This window comes from Taeniopygia guttata, chromosome Z (assembly GCF_048771995.1).
Source record: "Taeniopygia guttata chromosome Z, bTaeGut7.mat, whole genome shotgun sequence".
NCBI lineage: Eukaryota > Metazoa > Chordata > Aves > Passeriformes > Estrildidae > Taeniopygia > Taeniopygia guttata.
The window spans coordinates 52635616-52656113 of NC_133063.1; the positions used below are offsets into that span (position 1 = coordinate 52635616).

At 36.9% G+C, this 20498-nt stretch overlaps 1 protein-coding gene across 1 annotated transcript in view; it reads right to left on the reverse strand.

Annotated features, from left to right (window-relative positions):
* The window catches only part of HCN1 (hyperpolarization activated cyclic nucleotide gated potassium channel 1), a 192966-nt gene that overhangs the window by 17101 nt on the left and 155367 nt on the right, over positions 1–20498 (reverse strand). Inside the window, exon 6 of the mRNA XM_030257549.4 lies at positions 5995–6235. Coding sequence (XP_030113409.4) covers positions 5995–6235 — 241 coding nt within the window. The remainder of the gene's footprint in view (positions 1–5994; positions 6236–20498) is intronic.

Consider the following 20498-nt stretch of genomic DNA (forward strand, 5'->3'; position numbering starts at 1 on the left):
AGCAATTTACCACAGCAAAAATCAGAATATTCACACAGCAGTGGTAGTATATTAGTCTCTATCAATATGTATTGGTATAGATAAACTAGATTAATATTAGGCTCATCAGATATGTTAATAATTCTGCTCTGTAAAGCCCTAGTAACTCATAAACTAATCTCTTCTATAAGCAAAAGACTCATATTCTTGTGTTTCATCTCAAAAGATGTCAAAATCTTTTCATTTTGCCAATTTTGTATGTACAGTGAAGAATTAATACACAATCTGTTCAGTAATTCCTCCTCTCACAAGAAGAGCAATTTCTAATCCAATCACCTGGTACTGAGAGAAAAAGGTTCAATAGGATTGAAACCTGGCAATTTCCTTCCTACCTTTTATTAGTAGTTATATTATAAATGAGTTTGAACTACCAAGATATTAAAGAGGAAGACAAATGTGCACTGAGACAGAGAAAGCAAAAATGGGGGAGCTGTCATTATCCACTGCTGTGTACTTTGTATTTTCAGTATTCTACCCTGTAGATACTCAGGACCATGGACAAGATGACAAGAAAATTAAACCACTTCATAATCACAACATCCTCAATTGCTTACATTTTTCACCTGCCTCCTGATTCTGATTCTCCATGCCAGGAAGCTGAGTTCAAATGTGTTGATCTCAAGCTTTCAATTCAGCTTAACTGCAAACATTTGTGCAGTCAGGTTTTCCAAATTGCTATCCAAAACTGATAGGTGTAAGCACCTTCCCACTCTTTTCCAGCTTTGGAGGCTGTTCAGATCTATGCTCACCGCTTGTGTTTTCCTCCCTTTCCCATCAGTCTCATGCTCATGTTGTTCCCCTGCACTGTCAGCTGCTCTGACTCCCAATTATTTGCACCACTCACAACCTGACTCCTACCTACAGAGTTCTCTCTCTGTTGACATCTATCTCGCTCCCCACGCTCTTCCCTACAGTTTTGTCCTATGTCTTAACATAGTGCATAACATCCATTCATTCTCTCCTGACCTTAATCACATGTCACTAACCCTACAGGCAGCTAGAAGGAGATCATAATTCCTTGAATTGGTTGTATGGTCACATCCAGAGGGTACTAGTCAATGGCTCAGAGTCCTGATGGACATCAGTGACAAATGGTGTCCCTCAGGGATCCATACTGGGACCAGTCTTGTGTAGTGTCTTCAATAAAATAAATTAAGGAGTTGAGAGCACTCTCAGCAAATTTGCTATGAATCCAAACTGAGAAGTGCAGTTGACACTCCTGAAGGATAGGATGCCATCCAGAGGGACAAGCTTGAGAAGTGGCCCTTGGGAATCTGAAGAGGTTTAACAAGGCCAAGTGCTGGTGCTGCACCCAGGTAGGAATAACCCCTGGTACCAGCACAGGCTGGGCATGAACAGACCCAGAGCAGCTCTGCCCAGAAGGGCTTGGGGGTGCTGTGGGTGAGAGGCTGCACATGGCCCGGCCATGGCACTCACAGCCCAGAGAGCCAAACGTGTCCTGGGCTGCATCCAGAGCCCCGTGGGCAGCAGGGGAGGGAGGGGATTCTGCCCCTCTGCTCTGCTCAGCTGAGACCCACCTGGGGCACTGTATCCACCTCCAAGAATAGGAAGCACTTAGACTTATTGGAACAAATCCAGAGGAGGCCAAGATGAGGCTGGAGCACCTCTCCTATAAGGCAAGGCTGGCAGAACTTTTGAGCCTGGAAAAGAGAAGGCTTAGAAGTGACCTTACTGAGATCCTCTGGTACCTGAAGGGAGTCTCCAAGAAAGAGAGAGTTTTTAGAAGAGCATGTGGTGAAAGGACAAGAGGAAATGGCTTCAAACTCAAACAGAATAGATTTACATTAGATACTAAGAAAAAATTCTTTACTGTGAGAGTGATTAGAAATTGGCACAGGTTGTCCAGAGAGGTTGTGGATGCCCCATCCCTGGAAGAGTTGAAGGATGAACACTCGGATGGAACTCTTAGCAACCTGGTCTGTTGAAAGGTGTCCATGACCATGGCAGGGGGAGTAGAAGTAGATGATGCTAAACCTCCCTTTCAACCCAAGCTGTTTTATGTTTCTATGATTCTGTGGTAATATTTATTTAGGGCAACCTTATTTCTTCACTATTAAAACTGTGTCAGTGTCAGTGTGAGAAGTTTCTCTTGTACAAGGAAAAGATGTATCTACTGCTATGCTGATAGTGTCAGCAATTCCATTTCTAATAACGGGGAACTAGGAGCAAAACTTCTAATAATGGGGAACTATTAGCAAAATTAAGGAGGACATAAAAAATCCACAAATGTTTTAGAAGTATAAGATATAGTTCAATTAAAAATAAATAAAATAAAGGCCACTATAGAGTATTAAAATCCCATGATTCTTCACTGAAAACTGTGACTTACATAATTTCACTGATGTAGAAGTGACTATATAACTGCACGGGATAGTGAAAAGTAGTTTAATGTATTCTTCCTTGTCTAATTTCTGTCCCTTTTATAAAAATTTACATGAACATACCATGAATGTGGTAGGGCAAATATGGCCTATTGAAAAGGATAATACCAGAAACTGCTTTCAAATTCCTACTAGCACTTGGAGGAGATATGTAGGATGATAATATCCTTCAACCAGAAGTCTGAAAAAACCCCACTTACTGGGATGAAAATGAGCATCCTGTACACTGCTGGGCTAAAAATTGCTCCTGCACACAAACTTCAAGAAGATTACATTCATGAAGACACATGAAGGTCAAGGGACAGAATGCTCTTCCCGCAGAAATACCAAGGAATAAACCACAAGATCTTTGTGGTTACATTATTGTATTTACTCCTTCTCCTCACAAAAGGAGACACCAGTGAGCACTGATGAGAAAGGAGGCAGACAGTAATCAAGCCCAGGTCTTTCTATTGCCATCCTTTGCATATCCCTCAAAAATGAACTGAAAGCATACAGCAGAGGTATAGTCTGATTCATCTGTTCCACTGGTGGTTATCCAGGCATATTCTTTTTGAGAAGAATTACCAACTAACTAAGGTTGGTAAGGTTTATTTGGTTTCTTATTAGACCACATCTGTTTTTAATTAAAAACAAAGATCAAGCAAGAGAATATAAATGTTCAACATCAGTCCTCAAATCTCAAAATAGTTCCTCTTTTTTACTACAACTTTTGGTTTTCCAGACTTTCATTCTTCCAACAATTTCCATTCAAGTCACTCCCAAATATTTGTGATTAGGCTTTGGTTCCTCTTAAATCTTGGCTTTCACACTAATTTCCAATTCTCCCACAACTTACGGGTTCTTGTTTTTTACTGGTAGGTTTTTTTTACCTAAATTTTTTTCCTGGTACAATGTTGTTAGTACAGAAATATTTTACATCTCAAGAGGTTGGTTTTCCAAGTCCAAGGCAAGATGCTGGTTAAACCTTTCATTGTTCTGGAGGTGAGCCTGCAAATCTCTCCAGAGTCAAGGTCCTCAGGTAACTCAGCTTTGGGATATACCTGACAGACATAAATTAGCATCTCTGAGCTGGGATGTGGAACTTTCAAAACATAAGACATTTAAAAATTAAAAAATGTTCTGTTTAGGCATGGCACTCTGTTACCTGTGTGCCCTTTACTTGCTTTTGGGAGCTCGGGTGTTGATACTGATGTATTGTGTTAGACCTGGGAGCTATACAGATTGGTTGTTACATGTAGCATCTTAAACATAGTGTCAGCTTCAGATTTATCATGTGTCCTTTAAGCAAAAAATGGGCTATTGGTCTTAGGATTTGAATGCAGCCTTGACCTTTCAGTTTATTATTTTATCACTATGCAATATTCCTTGTGTCTGCTTTGGTCAGGAAGCTTTCCTCAGATTCTGATACACACTTCAGGGAAAGTGGGTATTCTCCAGAGATGAGAATTTCAGAACTGGTTTTTATTTTCTGCTTTGACATTCCAAACCAATTCACAGATATTTTATTTGCAGTTTGTTTTCTCTCTTTTAGCTACAGTCATAGAATTATAAAATCATAGAATGGTTTTAATTATAAGGGACCTTAAGGATTACCTAGTTCCAACACCCTTGTCATGGATGCCATTCACTAGATCAGGGCCCAATCCAGACTGGTCTTGAACATGTCTGTGCATAGGGCATCCACAGCTTCTCTGATCCAGACAGGTCTTTAATCTCCCCAGCTGGAAATACACTTCTGGAAATTCACAATATATGGTGTTTTGCTACAACAGGTCTGAGCCACACCACTCTGGATCTTGGGGCATTTCCTGTCTCAGCTTCTCTCTCCCAGTGCACTTGTCTTTTTTCACCTCTCCTCATGCTACAGCAGCAACTATTACCTTCTGCTTGCCCCAGCAGGCTCTGGATGCATTACCACCCATTTTTGCAACACCTGTCCCATCCCAGCTGCAGTTTGGATGAGCAAAAGTGCTTTGGTATGCAGTGTAATAAGTTCCTGTAGTGTCTGGATATTGCAAGTAGCTTATTTTTTTGTCTGTATTCCTGTTAAGAAGAGTAGCAGTTGAACTGGATGAGCTAAATAGTTGTTTGCACTGCAACAACAGGCTGACTGTTATGTAAAATACTTTCATGTGCAATCTCCTCTGATCCTCTGCTGGTTCAGAGCAGTATTATGGCCAGATTCTGCACGCAGGCTCTTGCAAACTCATTTTCATAAACTAGGGCACTGCTAAGCATAGAGGAGACCAAGACCAAGGTTGCTCTGTTTCTTCATCCTCAGCATTTACCTTTTCCTTCTGCTTAATCTCCTGTCTTCAGCATCTACAGTTTAATCCTGTGGGATAAGCACAAAACCTCTTTACCAAAGTGCTTCTACAAATACTGGTGATACAAATCACCTTGCAAAGGCTACTTCGAAGTGACAAGGTCTTCTGGCCAGATCAGTAGGAGTTGCTTTAGCATATTATTCTAAAATGGGATTAGTTAAATAACTCTACAGCCCAATTGAAATGCTGAGCCCAATTCACTTTTCTTAGCTTCCCCCTTCTGTATACCATCTAAATGGCACTGATTAGGCTCTCAACTGAGCATTTTCTGAAAGGCATTCAGGTCAGTTATGGGATCATTCATGGAATTAAACAGCAAATACAATGACCAGCTAACTGTAACTCTCATGGGCAGCAGTGGTACACACACAAATAATCAAGCAGCTTCTGAAAACCAGTCTTTGTGCTGCTTGTGGAAGCAGACACCTATTCTATTGCACAAAGACAATTTACAGTCACAGGGAACAGCTATTTTGTACCATCAATTATTATATACAATAAAATTGCGTTCATCAAGATATACATATTCAGATGCCTTCAACTAAACAAATAACTATTTTTAACTGGGATTACCAGATTAATTTAATTAGGATTTAAATTAATGCCTGATTTTTATTAATATGCATCTGTTAGAGAGCTACCTAGTCAGATAGGAAGTCCAGTTTCTCATGGTATATATTGTCAGGATAAACACTGCTGTGTGCTAAAATTCAGTGAAAAAGCACTAATAACATGTTGAAATATTAATGAATTACAAAATATCCCATGTAAATAATGCTCCACTAGTCATTGCTAATTTTGCAATTCTTCCTATGATTTTTACCTTTAGATTAATGATTCAAAAAATTGTATTCTTTTTTAAAGATTAAACCTGTCAATTTTACCTTTAAAAAGCTATAAAATTACTATGCAAATTATTATATTTATATTTAAATATTTTATGTTAAATATCAGTTATCTTAATTCAAAATAACTTCAAAATTCTGGAAGGTCATTCTGCATTTGTAATAGCTGTCCTCGCAACAGTAAGTAGACTCTGAATATTTTGTTCAGAAATATTTTGTAAATTTCACTGCGGTTTGAATTGCCTAGGCAAGCAAATCTTAGTTAACTTATTCAAAAGTCTCTTTTTATCTTTTATCTGTACCTTTATCTTTTAATCTGTTATCTGTACGTGTTTTGTTCAGTGCATTCACTCCAGTGTTATCATTATTCCTACTCACCTCCAAAGTAAGAGCCATCTGTCAGCTTCAGCTCCTTGTTGGACTTGGTGATGACACCAGCAACACCATGCTGAATGAAATACATCTTCTTACCCACAGCCCCTTCTCGGATAATATAATCTCCAGGTTGGAACACCTCAAATCTCAGTTTGCTTAGCATGGCAGTCACAAAATTTGGGTCTGCATTAGCAAAAAGAGGCATTGTAGCCACCAGCTTCCGACAGTTGAAGTTGACAATCTCCTAAATGGGAAGAAAGCATCATGATAATAATGGTCAATAAATATGTTCAATATGATGAGCTTTGAAAAAAACACATTCTGCTTTCTTAATAAAGAATTTCTTTATGCTCATATCGGATTTTTCTGTGTCTCTGTGCTTACTTTATACCATATTTTCATTGGTTTCTAGTGAAGTGATTGAAACAAAAGTGCAGTCTGACTTGTATTTCTAAGGTTAAAGATTGTCATCCTCTGGTGACTTTTCACATGTTATTTATTATTCCCACTGGAGTTTAAGGGGACAATCTGAAAGAAAGGTAAAAATTAAATAGGAATTACACTGCTTGACAACCAGATTGGCTGTTGCAATAACTATATTAAGAGATGAAATTATGCAAGCCCTGTGTTTCCAAATATTACACGAGTAACATCTTTCTGTTCTGAAAATATCCAGTGGTAATATAAATATATATTACAGTTATCTAGTTGAAATCAACAGGAAAATTTCCTGCACAGTTTCTAATTAATTTTATAAACACACAAAAAAAAATTTCTGCCTTTTAAAGAGATGTGTATAAAGCAGGCCCCTATATGCAGAAAGAACTGCTATTTTCAAAGGGCCTTAAGAATTTCTCCTACTAAGGAGAAACTGTATTCATATTTACAGAGCACACTATGAGCTCATCTGCATGAAAAGATTAGTACCAAAAAAATCTGTAAATGTCATATTTGCTTTAAATAAATAAAAAAGAAAGCCAAACCCTATAAAAATTTATGAAATATTTTTGAGCTCATTCTTGCCTTACATTGTGTTGGGAAATTAACATGGTCAGTTGCCATTACAGATTTAACATTATATTGAAAAACTGAGACTAATCAGTATTGCACACAGAGAGGGGCTCAGGCAGTCTACATCTACTGCTGTAGCAAACCCAACATGACAGGAAGAGCAAATATAAACATCTGTGTATAAATGCAGACAAAGTAAATAAAAGAAAAATACAGCCAGCAGTCACTTAACTGCTTTGCAAAACTAAATATGCCTTTATTGTCCGTGGAGTACCCCTAGCATTTCTTAAACTAAGACTTCAAGATTGATGTTAAGGAGACATTCCACCCTCCAGTGCTCTCATTCCCATGACTGCATTCCTGCTGGAAGTGGCTCTTTCAACTTCCCATGCATCTGCTGTCTCATATATCTGATATATACCACACAGACAGCCCTGAGCATGAAGCTCAGATATAATTATCCAGAGATCACACAAATTCTTTTCCTCTCCCTGTCCCACAGTGTAATATCCTGCTTGTAGACATGTTGGGGAAGTTCAAGTCATTTTCCACCATAAGCAACAAAACCTCCGTGTGTTCTTCAAATCAGCTCCCCTGCATCTGGGAAAGATGTGGGAATTCCCCTCTGAAGGGAAGACATTTGCTACTGAAGCAACAAACAGGCAAATGCATTAAGAGTGAGAAGAGTGAAGAAACAACCATCTTTCCCTGAGCAATCACATCCTTTTCAAATAAATCTAGTGGGATTTAAAAAAGTAAATTTGAGCAAAATATCTCATCAGGCACCCTAAAAACTAGTTTCCCATGTAAAAAAGACATGGTAAATTTGATGCACGATATCTTCTGTTTGCCTGAATCTAAAAATTATCTTAAGTAACAGCATGTGGACTGCCAGATTGGTGACATTCAAATCTATCAGTAGGTCAAGAGGGGTAATGCCAAGATACCCTCTAAGTATATTTTTTACGAGGCAAAAGTATCATAATGAGATTCCAACTGTCTGTCTTCCTAAAGTATGAGGAGAAGCTTGTTCTCCTTCTTGTTTAAAAGCAACATTTATTAGTAAGGCTCCAGCCATCACGTCCCTCCCAAAGGAAAGTTATTTGCTTCTCCCACTGCTAGTAGTGTGGTGGCATCCCACGAGGAGCTCTAGACTACATCTTCTGCTCCCCATGAGACTGCCTCGCTGCCATCTCCACTGATACTGGCAACAACTATTACTTCTCTTGTCTTGCTCAGGGACTTTTCAGAAGGCTTGCTGCTTGTTTTCTACTTCTGAAAGTGAATAGCTTGTCTTGCATGCCCAGGAGGCAGAGAAAGGAAATTACTAAAGAAAACAAAAATTGACTGGAAATTATATAGAAGCTGGTGGAGAAGCACAGAAAAGGCTGGGAGAGTAGAAAGTTCAGCTCCAGTCAAGATTAGGAAGAAAGAGTAAAATAGACTTAGGTGGAGTAGTACTATGAAAGAGAGAATGGGAGGAAACAAAAAGAAGGAACACTAAGGCCTAGAAAAAATAAACAGGAAAAAAAAGAAGGCAAGAAGCTTGACTTTAAAAATAGGTTGGGAAATGGAAATTACTGAAAAGTGAGAAACCAGGAACACAAAACCTGAAGAATAGGTGTCTGGAGTGAAAGCTGAAAAGTAGGGTAGATGAAATAAACAAAAGGGAAATTGGAAAAAAAAAAAGAGAAGTTGTCCCTAACATATCTCTAACAGTATGATAGGAGAGATTATGATATATAGAGAGGGGAGAATTCAGACTCCTTTGTGTAGACTCAGCCCTACCCACCCAGAAAGGAATTCACCACATCTTGGAAATCCCAACAAAACATACCCTTGAAAGAGGATTTTCACCCATGGAATCTTGTGTCCTCTTATGGCTCAATCTTCTGCCGACTTTTGTCTCACGTTATGTAATCTGTATCTGGATATACCCATGTATACACACACATTATCCTGCTCAGCCTGAGTTGCCTAATGAAGGTACCAACATAGCTACAAAACTACCCTGCTGAGGTAATTTCAGCTGTTATTCCTAGTAATGCATTCATTTTGTTGATTAGTTTTCTGTGAAAGTTTGCATTAAAGTACAAACTTCCCTTGTTTAAGATGTTAGAAGGTGGAAAATTACTGAGGGAGAAAGAAATGTGTCATTTTAAGTGCTTTGTTTTTCTTTAAAGTGTTCTTTTATTTAAATATGAGATCATTCAGAGCAAGTAAAATACATTTCCCTGAATCTTAATCACAGGCAGTTCTGCAATTTCAAGTTCTTGTGTATTACTTTAAATATCATCCTGGGGAGAAAGAAACAGTAAAGATTATGAAAGTATTTTATATAACTCAGAAAGTACTAGGAGAAAAAGTTCCCTGTTTTAAAAGAGAGGTAACAAAAGAACAAACAGACAAATTAAGACTTGAAATTTTTTACAGAGAAAAATCTTTCACTCTTATTTTTCTTTTAATTCTTTGGAGCTAGACTGGAACTAGACTATGGTGCCCAATATAATATCTTCAATAAATGACATTTCTACTTGAAGAAAATACCAAATGAAGCCTGAGGAAAGGATCAGGGAAGACAATACCAAATGAAGCTTGAAGAAGGGATTAGGAATGCATTATATAGCTGAAATGGTTAAAGAGCAAGAATGAATCAGACCTAGATGGAGCAAGTGTTGATCTATTCCAATTGCTGGTCTCTTACATAAGAATTAAGAGATGCAATGGTCTCCTTTATATAAGAGATTGGTTAGGTAATTACAATGGCTTCTGCTCCTTTTGTAGCATATTGGATTTATTACTCATCTTGACCTTTCCAGATTTTTTTTTTTCAAACTGATGTTAAAGCATCAGATATTATCATTTTGTATGGGTGCACTATTTCTTGATGGCTTCTCTGAAGTATCTCAAGATGTTACAGAAGCAGTCACAAGGCTGTTCCAGCTGTGACTGGAGTTCTCTGATGACATCTCTGAAAGTTTTTAGGACCTCTTTTCCAGAAGATTTTTAGATGGATTGTAGTGCTTTTAAAAAGCATTACAAAGTTCCATTAAAAAGGAAAAGTTCTTGAAAGATCTATTTGTCTGAAAAGTTCTTTACTTTTTCTCAATAATCCTGTTGAGCTAATAAAAGGTACTACTTCAAACAAGAAAGAAAGAATAAACTATGTTCTTCTTATGTGTAGGCCATTTGGAGAAATGGCTTAGCTTAGCTTTATTAGGAGACTTCCACATACTATTGCAAAAACCTAGTGTATAAGTGTAACACCTTTTCTTTTTCTGAGCGCTCCTTTACATTTTGCTTTCAAAGGATGTAAAACTAAATCAATCTTAATTTCCTGATCATTGAAAGGAAGAAATCACTTTACTGAGAAAACTATTTTCCCCCTTAGAAATAATTTGCAAATGCAAAATTACTGACCCATCATTAAGAGGGAACCATAGGAAAAGGCATTATATTTAGGGATTTGGGTTTAGATATATTTAAACTCAGTTCTAAGGAGCAACATTTTGTACATGTTCATGATTTCCTGTAATTTTTTAACCCATTTGTCAATTATAGTTGAGTTTGGCAGAAAGGAGGCATCTCACTGATACTAAGTTCTCACAGGTTTTATGACAGCAGGCAGTCAGGAGGACTGGGATTAGTACCCCACTGAGGGAATGACTACATCATTATCTAACAACTTCTTAAATGCCAGAAAATCTACATGTGGCCATGGTATGCAATATTCTTCATTTCTGGTGCACCTGAAGTTGTTCAAATTGCTTTGACACATTCTGTTTTATCATCCCTATGGAGTGTATGACTTAAAAATAAATTTTGCTCAGAGGCCTTTCATGTAAGTAATAACAACTATGTAAATTTTGTCTCTTTGAATGGGATTGCCTCAACTTTCAATTTTTCAATTACATTGATATGTTTCAACCTACTCTGCTTAAATTTTACTTAAAAATGGTAAGTCTTCCACTGTATGTTTAGAATTGTGTCAAGAAACACTATTCTTTTTCCTTCAGGACTTTGCATTTTGTCATTTTGTCAATATAACTGGATATTCCTTGTGTCTGTCTTAGAAGAGCTCCCTGTGTAGCCGCTATGTTTATATATTTTAAAGCCCATGAATGCTCTGGTCTGAGGTGGCCAACTTATCTGAGCTACAGACAAATCATAAAACCTGAATAAACCTCTGATCTCTTAGACAAAGAGAGTCCATGGGATCTCAATTGCCTTGAAAACCAGTGACCAGCTAGTCTATTTACATTTTCAAAGCCCTCCAGTTCCCAAGACTCCCAGTATACACATAGATAAGGCATATCCAGATGCAGAAAATTTGCCATCCATCTGTGAGATAAACTTAGGCATAAGGAAGGAAGGAATACATAGGGTTTGCAGCAAAACAATGAATGAAATTCTGATTCTACTAGGACTAACAGGACTGAGTTAAAGCGGGGGGGTGGGGTGGGGGGGTTTCTGTCTAGCTATTTTCAACTCAGATTAAAACAAGTCAACCCTAAACAGAGCATATGGTAGCTGGTATTGCTGTCTTCTAACAGAAAGAAATCTTTTTTATGCATTTGCAATCAGAGGGATGAAGATTTGACCAATTATATTTTCTTGGATTTGCTGATTACATGTTGGCCTTCTGCATACTTTTCTGTCATTCCCTCCTTGATTAGAATTTTCTGTTTAACTCTGTATATGCATTTTTTATGCCTCAGTATTATTATTGTATTAAATTCAAATGCAGACAGAATAATGTTTTTGAGGCAATATAGTTCAACCAAACCTCCAATAAAGGCATTCTGATGAAAGATATCCATCTTTTTCCCAGCTTGTTAATTGATTTAATGGAGCTTAAGAGGAACCAGTCCTGTGCATCTCAAGCTCCTCTTTGGATTGTCCATTAAATTTAGAAGATTAGAAAAGAGAAAAAGAAAGAAAAAAGATACTATCTATGCACTCATATTCATCCAACTGCTTATCCATTTTTTAATTATTTTTAAAAGGAATTTATCTTTTATCTTCTTCAGTGTTCTGATACGTTAAATGCTGCTTAAGTTTGTTTTTCACCTGGAAAAAGGACAAGAGGCTTTAAAATGGGAACAGCAATACAGCCAGTGTTTTAAGGTAGTCTGTAAAAGAGAGATAGCCAGTCTAATTTCAAAACCCTGAAAAGTCCTGATAACTGAGATAAGTAGTTAAATTTGGTCCATCTGACCAGTCTCTACTTCTTGAAGGTTTTATTTACCCTTTGAACTGTTTTGCTGAACATAATTTCTCTGTCTATGCTTTTTGGAAAAAACACCCACAGTTTATTACAGAATGTAATGTGAAATTAGTGCTGTACCATAAGAGCAGTTGCTGTAAAGACTGTTCTGTCTTATTAACTGAATAAATAAACTGCGATTTGCAAAAGTATTTAACAATCACTATTTCAGTTTTCTGCCCCTGAGTAACTAAATGTCTTCATTCCCATTTGTATGTGTGTACACTGGAATGTTATACTTGTTAATCCTATACGGTATTTTAAAAAATAATATCTGGGGGGGGGGGGGGTGTTAATTAAGGCTGAAATATTTTTTAGCAGGAATTTTAAATATTGTAGTTGCCCACTATGCCAATGAGAATACAGATTTAAACACATGTACTTTAACACTGTATCAGAAAATGAATACTAAGATATGTGAAGTTGAAAAAATCCTATCAGTACCGATATCCTATTGGTATCCATGTGATTATCCATATTTTGTGTTAGTGCATGGAAAGTGGCACAAGTTAGACTTCATGTTTGTTTCACAATGAATGAAGCACCTTTCATGTTTTTCTAACCACTTTCAGTGATTAAGAAAGAGGAGAAAGTTTTGCTAATAATCACAAAACTCTGTCCAGTTTGCTTGCTCACAGGTTAGTCCCTACTGCACCACTGCTTCTCCACTGCCTTTGGAGCCTCTCCCATCTGGTGATTTGGCTCAATGGTTCTGGAAACCATTTTCGCTACTATACTTTTGTACTGAAACTCCACTTGCCATCATCAATCAATATGTGGTTAACCTTCTATGTCATCTGCATAGCAGCTACTATTTTTAATACTATATGCTCCAAAAAATAAACCAGTTCAATTGCTACTTACAGCTTTGCTCAGTGAAGACTACCTCTTGTATCCACCAAAGTCAGTAAGATTTCAACTGATCTCCACAAAAAAATAGAATAGTGCTGGAAAGAGTCCTGCTGTTCTCAGGACAGTACTCGATTCACCTGATAGCAAGGTATAGTAGTTATACTTGAGAGAAAGAAAAAGAGGACAGTGGAGCTTCACAAAGGCAGCCTGAATTGCATTTGTGTGAATTATTCAGTAAAATATATTGATTGGGGTGCTTTCTTGTTTAAAACATACAGTTAGAATGCAGGATAGCTTGAAGGGTTTCTCTCACTTGAGAAAGGGAAGACCATGCATAGAATAACTTGTGTATGAAAGCAAGGAGGAAGAAATCTGTGTTTGAAGCTCTCAGGGGTTACTGGGGGCTAGAACAAAGTTTGAAGAAAAGACTAGGTGGTAGGAAAACATAAACATGCCTTAGAAGAAATTGAAAGCTATGGTTTGGATGCAAATTTTTTTTGGTGTTATTTCTGAGTTGCTCTTGTTTGATCAAGTTCAGAAACGGAAGCTGTGAATGTGTCTATGGAAAGTTTACTGTGTGCTCTGAAACAGGCAAGTAATTCTTTCTGCCATTCCTACTCTCCCTCTGTCCTCTCCTCCCTTCTTCTGTCCCCCATGTACTGTAACCCAAATGGCCAAAACTGAGCAAGTTCTGAAGAGAATGTTCTTTATCTACACCCTATGTGTATGGTTTAGTTGACACAGTCACAACCACAACCAGCAAAACAGTTATTTAAAAATCAGTGGTGATTTGTTCACTGAGTTATTTTACAGCTTTTGAGCAGCTCTGGATGAAAAATACTGTTATCTTGTTAATTGCTAGGTTAACACTTTTATAATGAATTAAAAGCCCATTGGTTCAAATGCTCTCTCTACAAATTTATTAAGTGGCTTAAATTAAAACTTACTGATTATACTGGATAAATCCCAGTTAGCTGAACTTGAAATATTCACACTGAAATTATGTTTAAGTACATTTCAGTTTGCATCTAATTTGATTTGTAACTACTCAATGAAGGCCTACTTTATATTAGGTGCAAGAAATATCAAACTCTTAGCTCTACCTAACACACAAAATTTAGACATTGTTAGACCATGTATATTTCACATTTTAAACTGGGGAAAAAGATTTTATAATGACAGAATTATTTAGATTTCTTAGGTAAATGTGTGGCAGGACCCTGAATGTCTGTATGTATATGTGCTAGAATATTTACAATACCAGCTACAGAGGTACACATCTATATATAACAGAAGGATATAAAAAGAAAGATAAGGAGGATGCACAATCCCTTTCTAATTCTGAACTCAGCCTTCGTCACTCCTTTGCAATGTGAACTGGGGCAAGCTAATTGTAATACCATTTGAATTTGCCTTCCAAAGGAAACTACTGGCAAGGATGCTGGAGTGGTATCAGGTGCAAAGGCTCAGTGATCTTATGTTGTGAGTAGCAACTTGCAATATAGGTGTAAGAAGCCCATGACCCACATTCAGGCTGCTGCACCAGAGCCCCAGCATGCAGAAGTAGAAAAATATTGAAAGTCCTGATTTTAGAACCCTGGTTTACAGTGAAACATGACAATGATGCCCATTTGTAAGGGTGAGACACAGAAAGCTGGCTCCAGAAAAGTTATCAGCAGATCATAAAAATGGAGATTAATTTTCTGGGAATAATTTAGAAGGGTGTCAGCCAGACAGCCCTCAAGACAGAATTTACTTGAGAGTATCACTTTGGTTAATATTGGTAGCTTCAGAGAAAATAGATGAATAAATGGCAAGGAAGTTGTAAAGAGTGGAAAAAATTTGAGGAGGGCAAATGGTGACAGCAGAAACAGCCTCAAATAGCAGATCATGTGGAGCAATGAGAAGGCAGTCTGGCAGGAGTAGACCAGTCAATGTGTATTAGTAATAACAGCTAGATTAAAAATAATGCATCAGACTTTAAACATCCAGTAAGCAGACACACTAAATAATGGCATGGCATTGGAGTAACAGAATCACTTTACAACTAGGAGCCAAATCAAGACTTGGATCAAAAATGCACCAGGATCCTCAACATTTTTATGTTCTGAAAACTCTTATTCTATAGAACATGGAGAAGAGGCAGCTATATTAATAATAAACAAGAAACCAGAGGAGATATCTACAGGCTTCTCCTGTCTGCATTTATTGCTGTTGCTCTGTTTTGCTCTCTGAATGCCATCAGTGAGGCCTTAAATACTTGTGCTTGTGCTTCCACTCCAGGATTGGACATGCACTAAAAGCAAAGGGGTTGGATGACAGCAGGACTCAGGAACTGCCATTAGCAACTGTGCATGAGCCCAGGCAGCCACGGGATGCAGTTCTTTACATAATTTTAACATTATTTTTCAAAACAATTTCAGTTAATCTGCTTGCCCAAAGCTTAAAATTTATTAAACTATTAGTAGCATTTAATTACATTATAGATATAATTTAATTTCTCACTTAGTGAATTAAACATCGGTTGAGGTTTATTTCCTTAAGAAATATATTCCTATAATTTACTCAGAAAGTTCTTCAAATTATCTTTAGACTATAAACTAATCTCTACTTTTATGAAAAAATTTATCTATATTGATTTTGTATCATAGGAGGACCCCTAAACCTGTTGTAATTAAAATTCATTTTAAGGTAATATATTATAAATATAGTCTGGTGGCATAGGAAATAAGTGCTGAAATATATGGCAACAGCAGAAAAAGAGAGACCATATCAGAGTACCTAGTGCAATATATGCACTTAGTACTTTGCAAAGATATCAACGGAGTTTTACATAGCATTCTTCTCACACAGACATCCCGGACATGTGTTTGCATGTGTCAGAATATATGTATATAGGTGTGTATGTATGTGTAAAGACATGTACATACATATATACACATATGCATATATATGCTCTCCCACACATGTATTTATATGTGTATAGGACATACCTCTATGTCTTGTACATTAGAGGAAAAAAAAATCAAAGTGTAACTAATTAATGTGTCCCATTAGAACTATATTTCAAATTAGATTTAGTTATCTAATTTAGAGGTTGATACAACTCACAAAAGAGAGTATGCTTGTATAACCCAAGTTATAATCTCCAAGCAAAGAGGTGAGAGGAAAGAAGATTCTGCTCCAAGTCCCAATTATGTTCTTTGGAAATGAAATGTCCTGATGTTCTATATTCTGCAAGGACACATGATCTGTATCTATTTTCAGCGAACATCTTCTCACATGGTGGCCTAAAAATAGGCCAGCCATGAACTTTAAATAATGGCTCAGGAAGTGTATTAACCTCTTTCTCACATTCTAAGTTTGTCCCATTGCTGTAAGTATCAATATTATGGAGAACGTATCTGGTGTTAGAGAATGACAAAGCAAGCTACATACACTCCATTTTCTCTGCAGATGTCTTTGCCTCTTAATTCCCTTCAAGGTCTGTTATATAAATTAAGCTGTCCACACACAATACTGACAGCATTTCTCTTCTTGCAAGTTGTGAATCTGGTTTATGCCAGGTTTTAAAAAGCATGAGCTATTTCATTTCCAACCCTGCAGGGTGGGAGACTTTCTACTCTTGGTGAAAACTTGTATTTTCATAAATACACAAGTGTTAATTCAATGTGTGGCAATGATTGGTACATTGAGTTTCTGTATTTTTGTTTTGGAAACTGTGGATATCCATATTACCTGCATTTCCCAAATCATCTCTTACAACTCCCATGAAATAATGCAAATTTTTCAAATGTTTGTCAATAATTCTGATATTTTCTTACTTTTTTGACAGACACAGATACATTGTTGCTTCCTGATTTTCAATTTAGTAGAAAGAAAAAATCCTCACTATGAAGTAAACTTAATTTTTTAATACATGTAAGGGATAATCATGAGATCACAAAAATAATAGTTTTCAGTTGCACAGTGATCTAATGACGGCCCTACAGGCTAAAGTGAAACTGCTAATTACAAAGAATGTGGCTTTTCTTTAAATTGATATGTTTACCACAAGGTGTTCATTTTATCCACAGAATATTTTAGTCATGTAACAGTCATCCCATTGCTTCAGTGAGTGCACAATCATGCAATGATCAGTTCATAAACTTACATGAAAACAGTTCATGTTTTAGGGCACCTCATTTGTATCCTTTCCACCAAGCACAGAATTCTTTTGCTTTTCACAAGTGAGGGAAAAGGAAAATGGATTTATTGAGAAGAAAATTAACATAGACTCCACAGAACAACCTAGGAGATTAAAATCCTTTCCAGGGGCCTCCTTGCCTGTCAGGACTCTACTACTACCAAAGCTGGCTTAAGATCCACTACTACTACTGAGCCAACACTGTGCAAAGATATTGTGAAAGAGGCGGTGGGGACAGATAAAAATATTGCCTTGAACTCAGTCCAGGAGCTACCAGGAAGTCTGTACCTCTACTCAAAGTGTCAGACACAGTATTTTGCTCCAGCTTTTAATTTCTCTCATCTCTGAGACTCCCATTAATCACTAGAAGTATCTATTAAGTTCTTTCAGTTTTAGACACTTATCTTTAAATGAAACAAGTGTAATTCAACACCTTGTGCATCCATATCTATGTTATATTTCATTATCTGTCTATTTGTAATAATTTTGAAATTTTTAATTCCATTTGCATTTTAATCCCTTACACAAAAATTATTCATCAAAAGAGATTAGATTTTCAAAAGATTTTTTCAGACCTGCAAAGGAGAGTCCAAATTTTTCACATACCAAAAAAGTTTCAGTATTTCAAAATTGACTTACCCACAGTAAAATTACAGGCGAAAATATTTTAATAATTTACTTATAGCATCTTCTAAATAACAGTTACAATACAAAAGTACAGATTAGGCAGAGTTTTGTGTAGCTTTCAAAGTAATGTACAATTTTTTTGCTCAAGTAGCACTAGGATGGAACTAAAACAATGATTTATCATTACCTTGAGGTACAAAATTTAACTTGGATTATTTCCCACAGCTTTAACTAGGTTAACCTTCCTAAATAATTGGCATATCAACAGGAAATTAAGTTCATAAATGTGCCTTCAGAACAGATCTGGTGCTCTGTTGTTTTTTGTTCTCCTTGTCTTTGCCTTTGAGATCACATGGTTATAAAAGTAGCCACAGATTTATGCATGGGAAGTGCTGTATACCCTTCTGTATGCTGTTACTACCATAATGTGCAACTGAGTGCATAAAAATAGGCACATGCATTTGCTTCTGCATCAAACAGTTCATGTTGTATTTATTTCCTCTTGCTGGAGGTGAGTCACAACTCTAATCTTTATTTGTGGTGACTTTCATGGACAGTGGCACATTAAAAGGTTGCCCCCTCAACATAGTACCTTTTGTATTACATGCCCCCCACAGTATTTTTACTGGTTCCAAACAAATGTGCTTCAAAAGCCTTTAGCCTGCTCTCTGAATTTAGATTCCACAATGAAAACTCAAAGAAAATATGTTCACTTTCACCCAACTCCATTAATGGGATTTACAGACATGTGAGCATGTCTATGCTCTGCATCCCTGTCTTGTTTGAAATATATTTTCTACTGGAGTCCTGGATGCATCCTGCCCTCTGCTTTCCCCCTTCCCCTTCCCATGCTTTCATTATAGAATACTATGACTTTTTATTGCAGAAGTCGATGAAGAAGAGATAGAGAACTGTGGAGTACAAGGGTGCCAGATCCCGCATCTCCTAATCTTGACTTAAGAGAAAAGATGTAATTTCCAGCTCTGCATCAAGAATTTTAATTTACTTATTTTTAATTTAGCTTCAGTTATTCTCTAAAATGTTCAGAGGAACAAATTTTAAATTCCGCTCTTTTACTGTAATGGATTTATAGTCACAATTCAGAGATTAGGACTGAAGATCATTAGGTTTTAGCTAAATAAACCAAAATTTTCCACATCCTACCAAAAAGAACACCTATCAAGCCAAAGCAAGCATGGTATTAAAAGAATGTGTTTACATAAGAAGAACTAACTCAGGAACTATCTGAAATACGTTACTATTATTATTTTGAATCTCCTAAAAATCAGCAATGCTATCTCTGATTGCAATAGCATGTTTAGATCTGATAGAAATGAACATGTTGTGGTAGGCACCAATTTATAGCAACTTCTCTTGGCTTTCACCAGCAACTACATGGAGATTAAAAGAAAGTGCTTGACTGTTTTCATCCACTGCCCCAAGCACCACCTCAGCTGAGCAATTCTTTGGCCTGTTAAAAACTGAGACATGACAGACACTTGGAAGCATGGTCTTGGGCAGAACAAGGCAGTGGGTGAATTTAGTCTTTGCAGGACAGCTGCTATTCTCTTATTGCCCTGGATTTGGTGCCCACAAAAACTTTTCTGAATCTGGTCTTCAGATGCCTGAATAGCACTTCCAACAGGAGCATGCACAGACTGGATTTACTTTTCTGTAACAGGATTTTACCTCTCTCACAGCATCTCATTTGCATCTAAGTAGTTTGAAACTTTTATCAAAACCTTGCCTTGCTTTATATGAAAGACAACTACTGCACTAAGATTTGGTCATTTATTTGGATTAGTATATTTGCAGAGCTCATGAAAGAACTGTCATGTTTGAAATACTTATTAAACAATTACAACAAAGGAATCTTGTATGTGCAGTAACATGACTATTCAAAATCATAACTACTGAGAAGTACTGGTGTATTATTATCTGTACTATCAGAAGCAGTTAGATCTGGGACTTGTCAAAGCATGTCTCAGCTCAGGATGGATTTGCTAACAAAGCATGTCAAGCACAGATAGGACTGTGATCAAAGTTTCTGAACATGTGGAACAGCAATGGAAGTGGTTGACAATTTTGCCACAGCATATACACTGTGAATGTGCATACATCAAAGGGCAAACACTCCCCAGAGCTCATCAAATCAAACCACATTGTCTTAGGTCCTGGGAAAACAGCCTTGAAAACAGCCATCATTTGTTACCATGTCACACCTGTGGAGGAAAATCATCTTAAAACACAATAATCCAATCACCTGGTGATTGTCTGCTCATTCCCATCTCCATTAAAATGGCCATTTGCTACTATATTCAATTTCAGAAACTTCATTACAATTCCTTCTAAGAACATTTATTTCAGTCTTGTATACTCGGACTGTAATTTAGACACAATGTACACAGATATTTGAAACACACCAATTTTCTTTTTCAGCATTAGCCAAATAAATCATGCTGTGGTATATCAGCATTTATTCCTCAAGACTGACATGCTGCATAATTTACTCATGATTCAGTAATCCAGAATGTGAACTACAATTTTGCTTTATCTCTGCCTCTG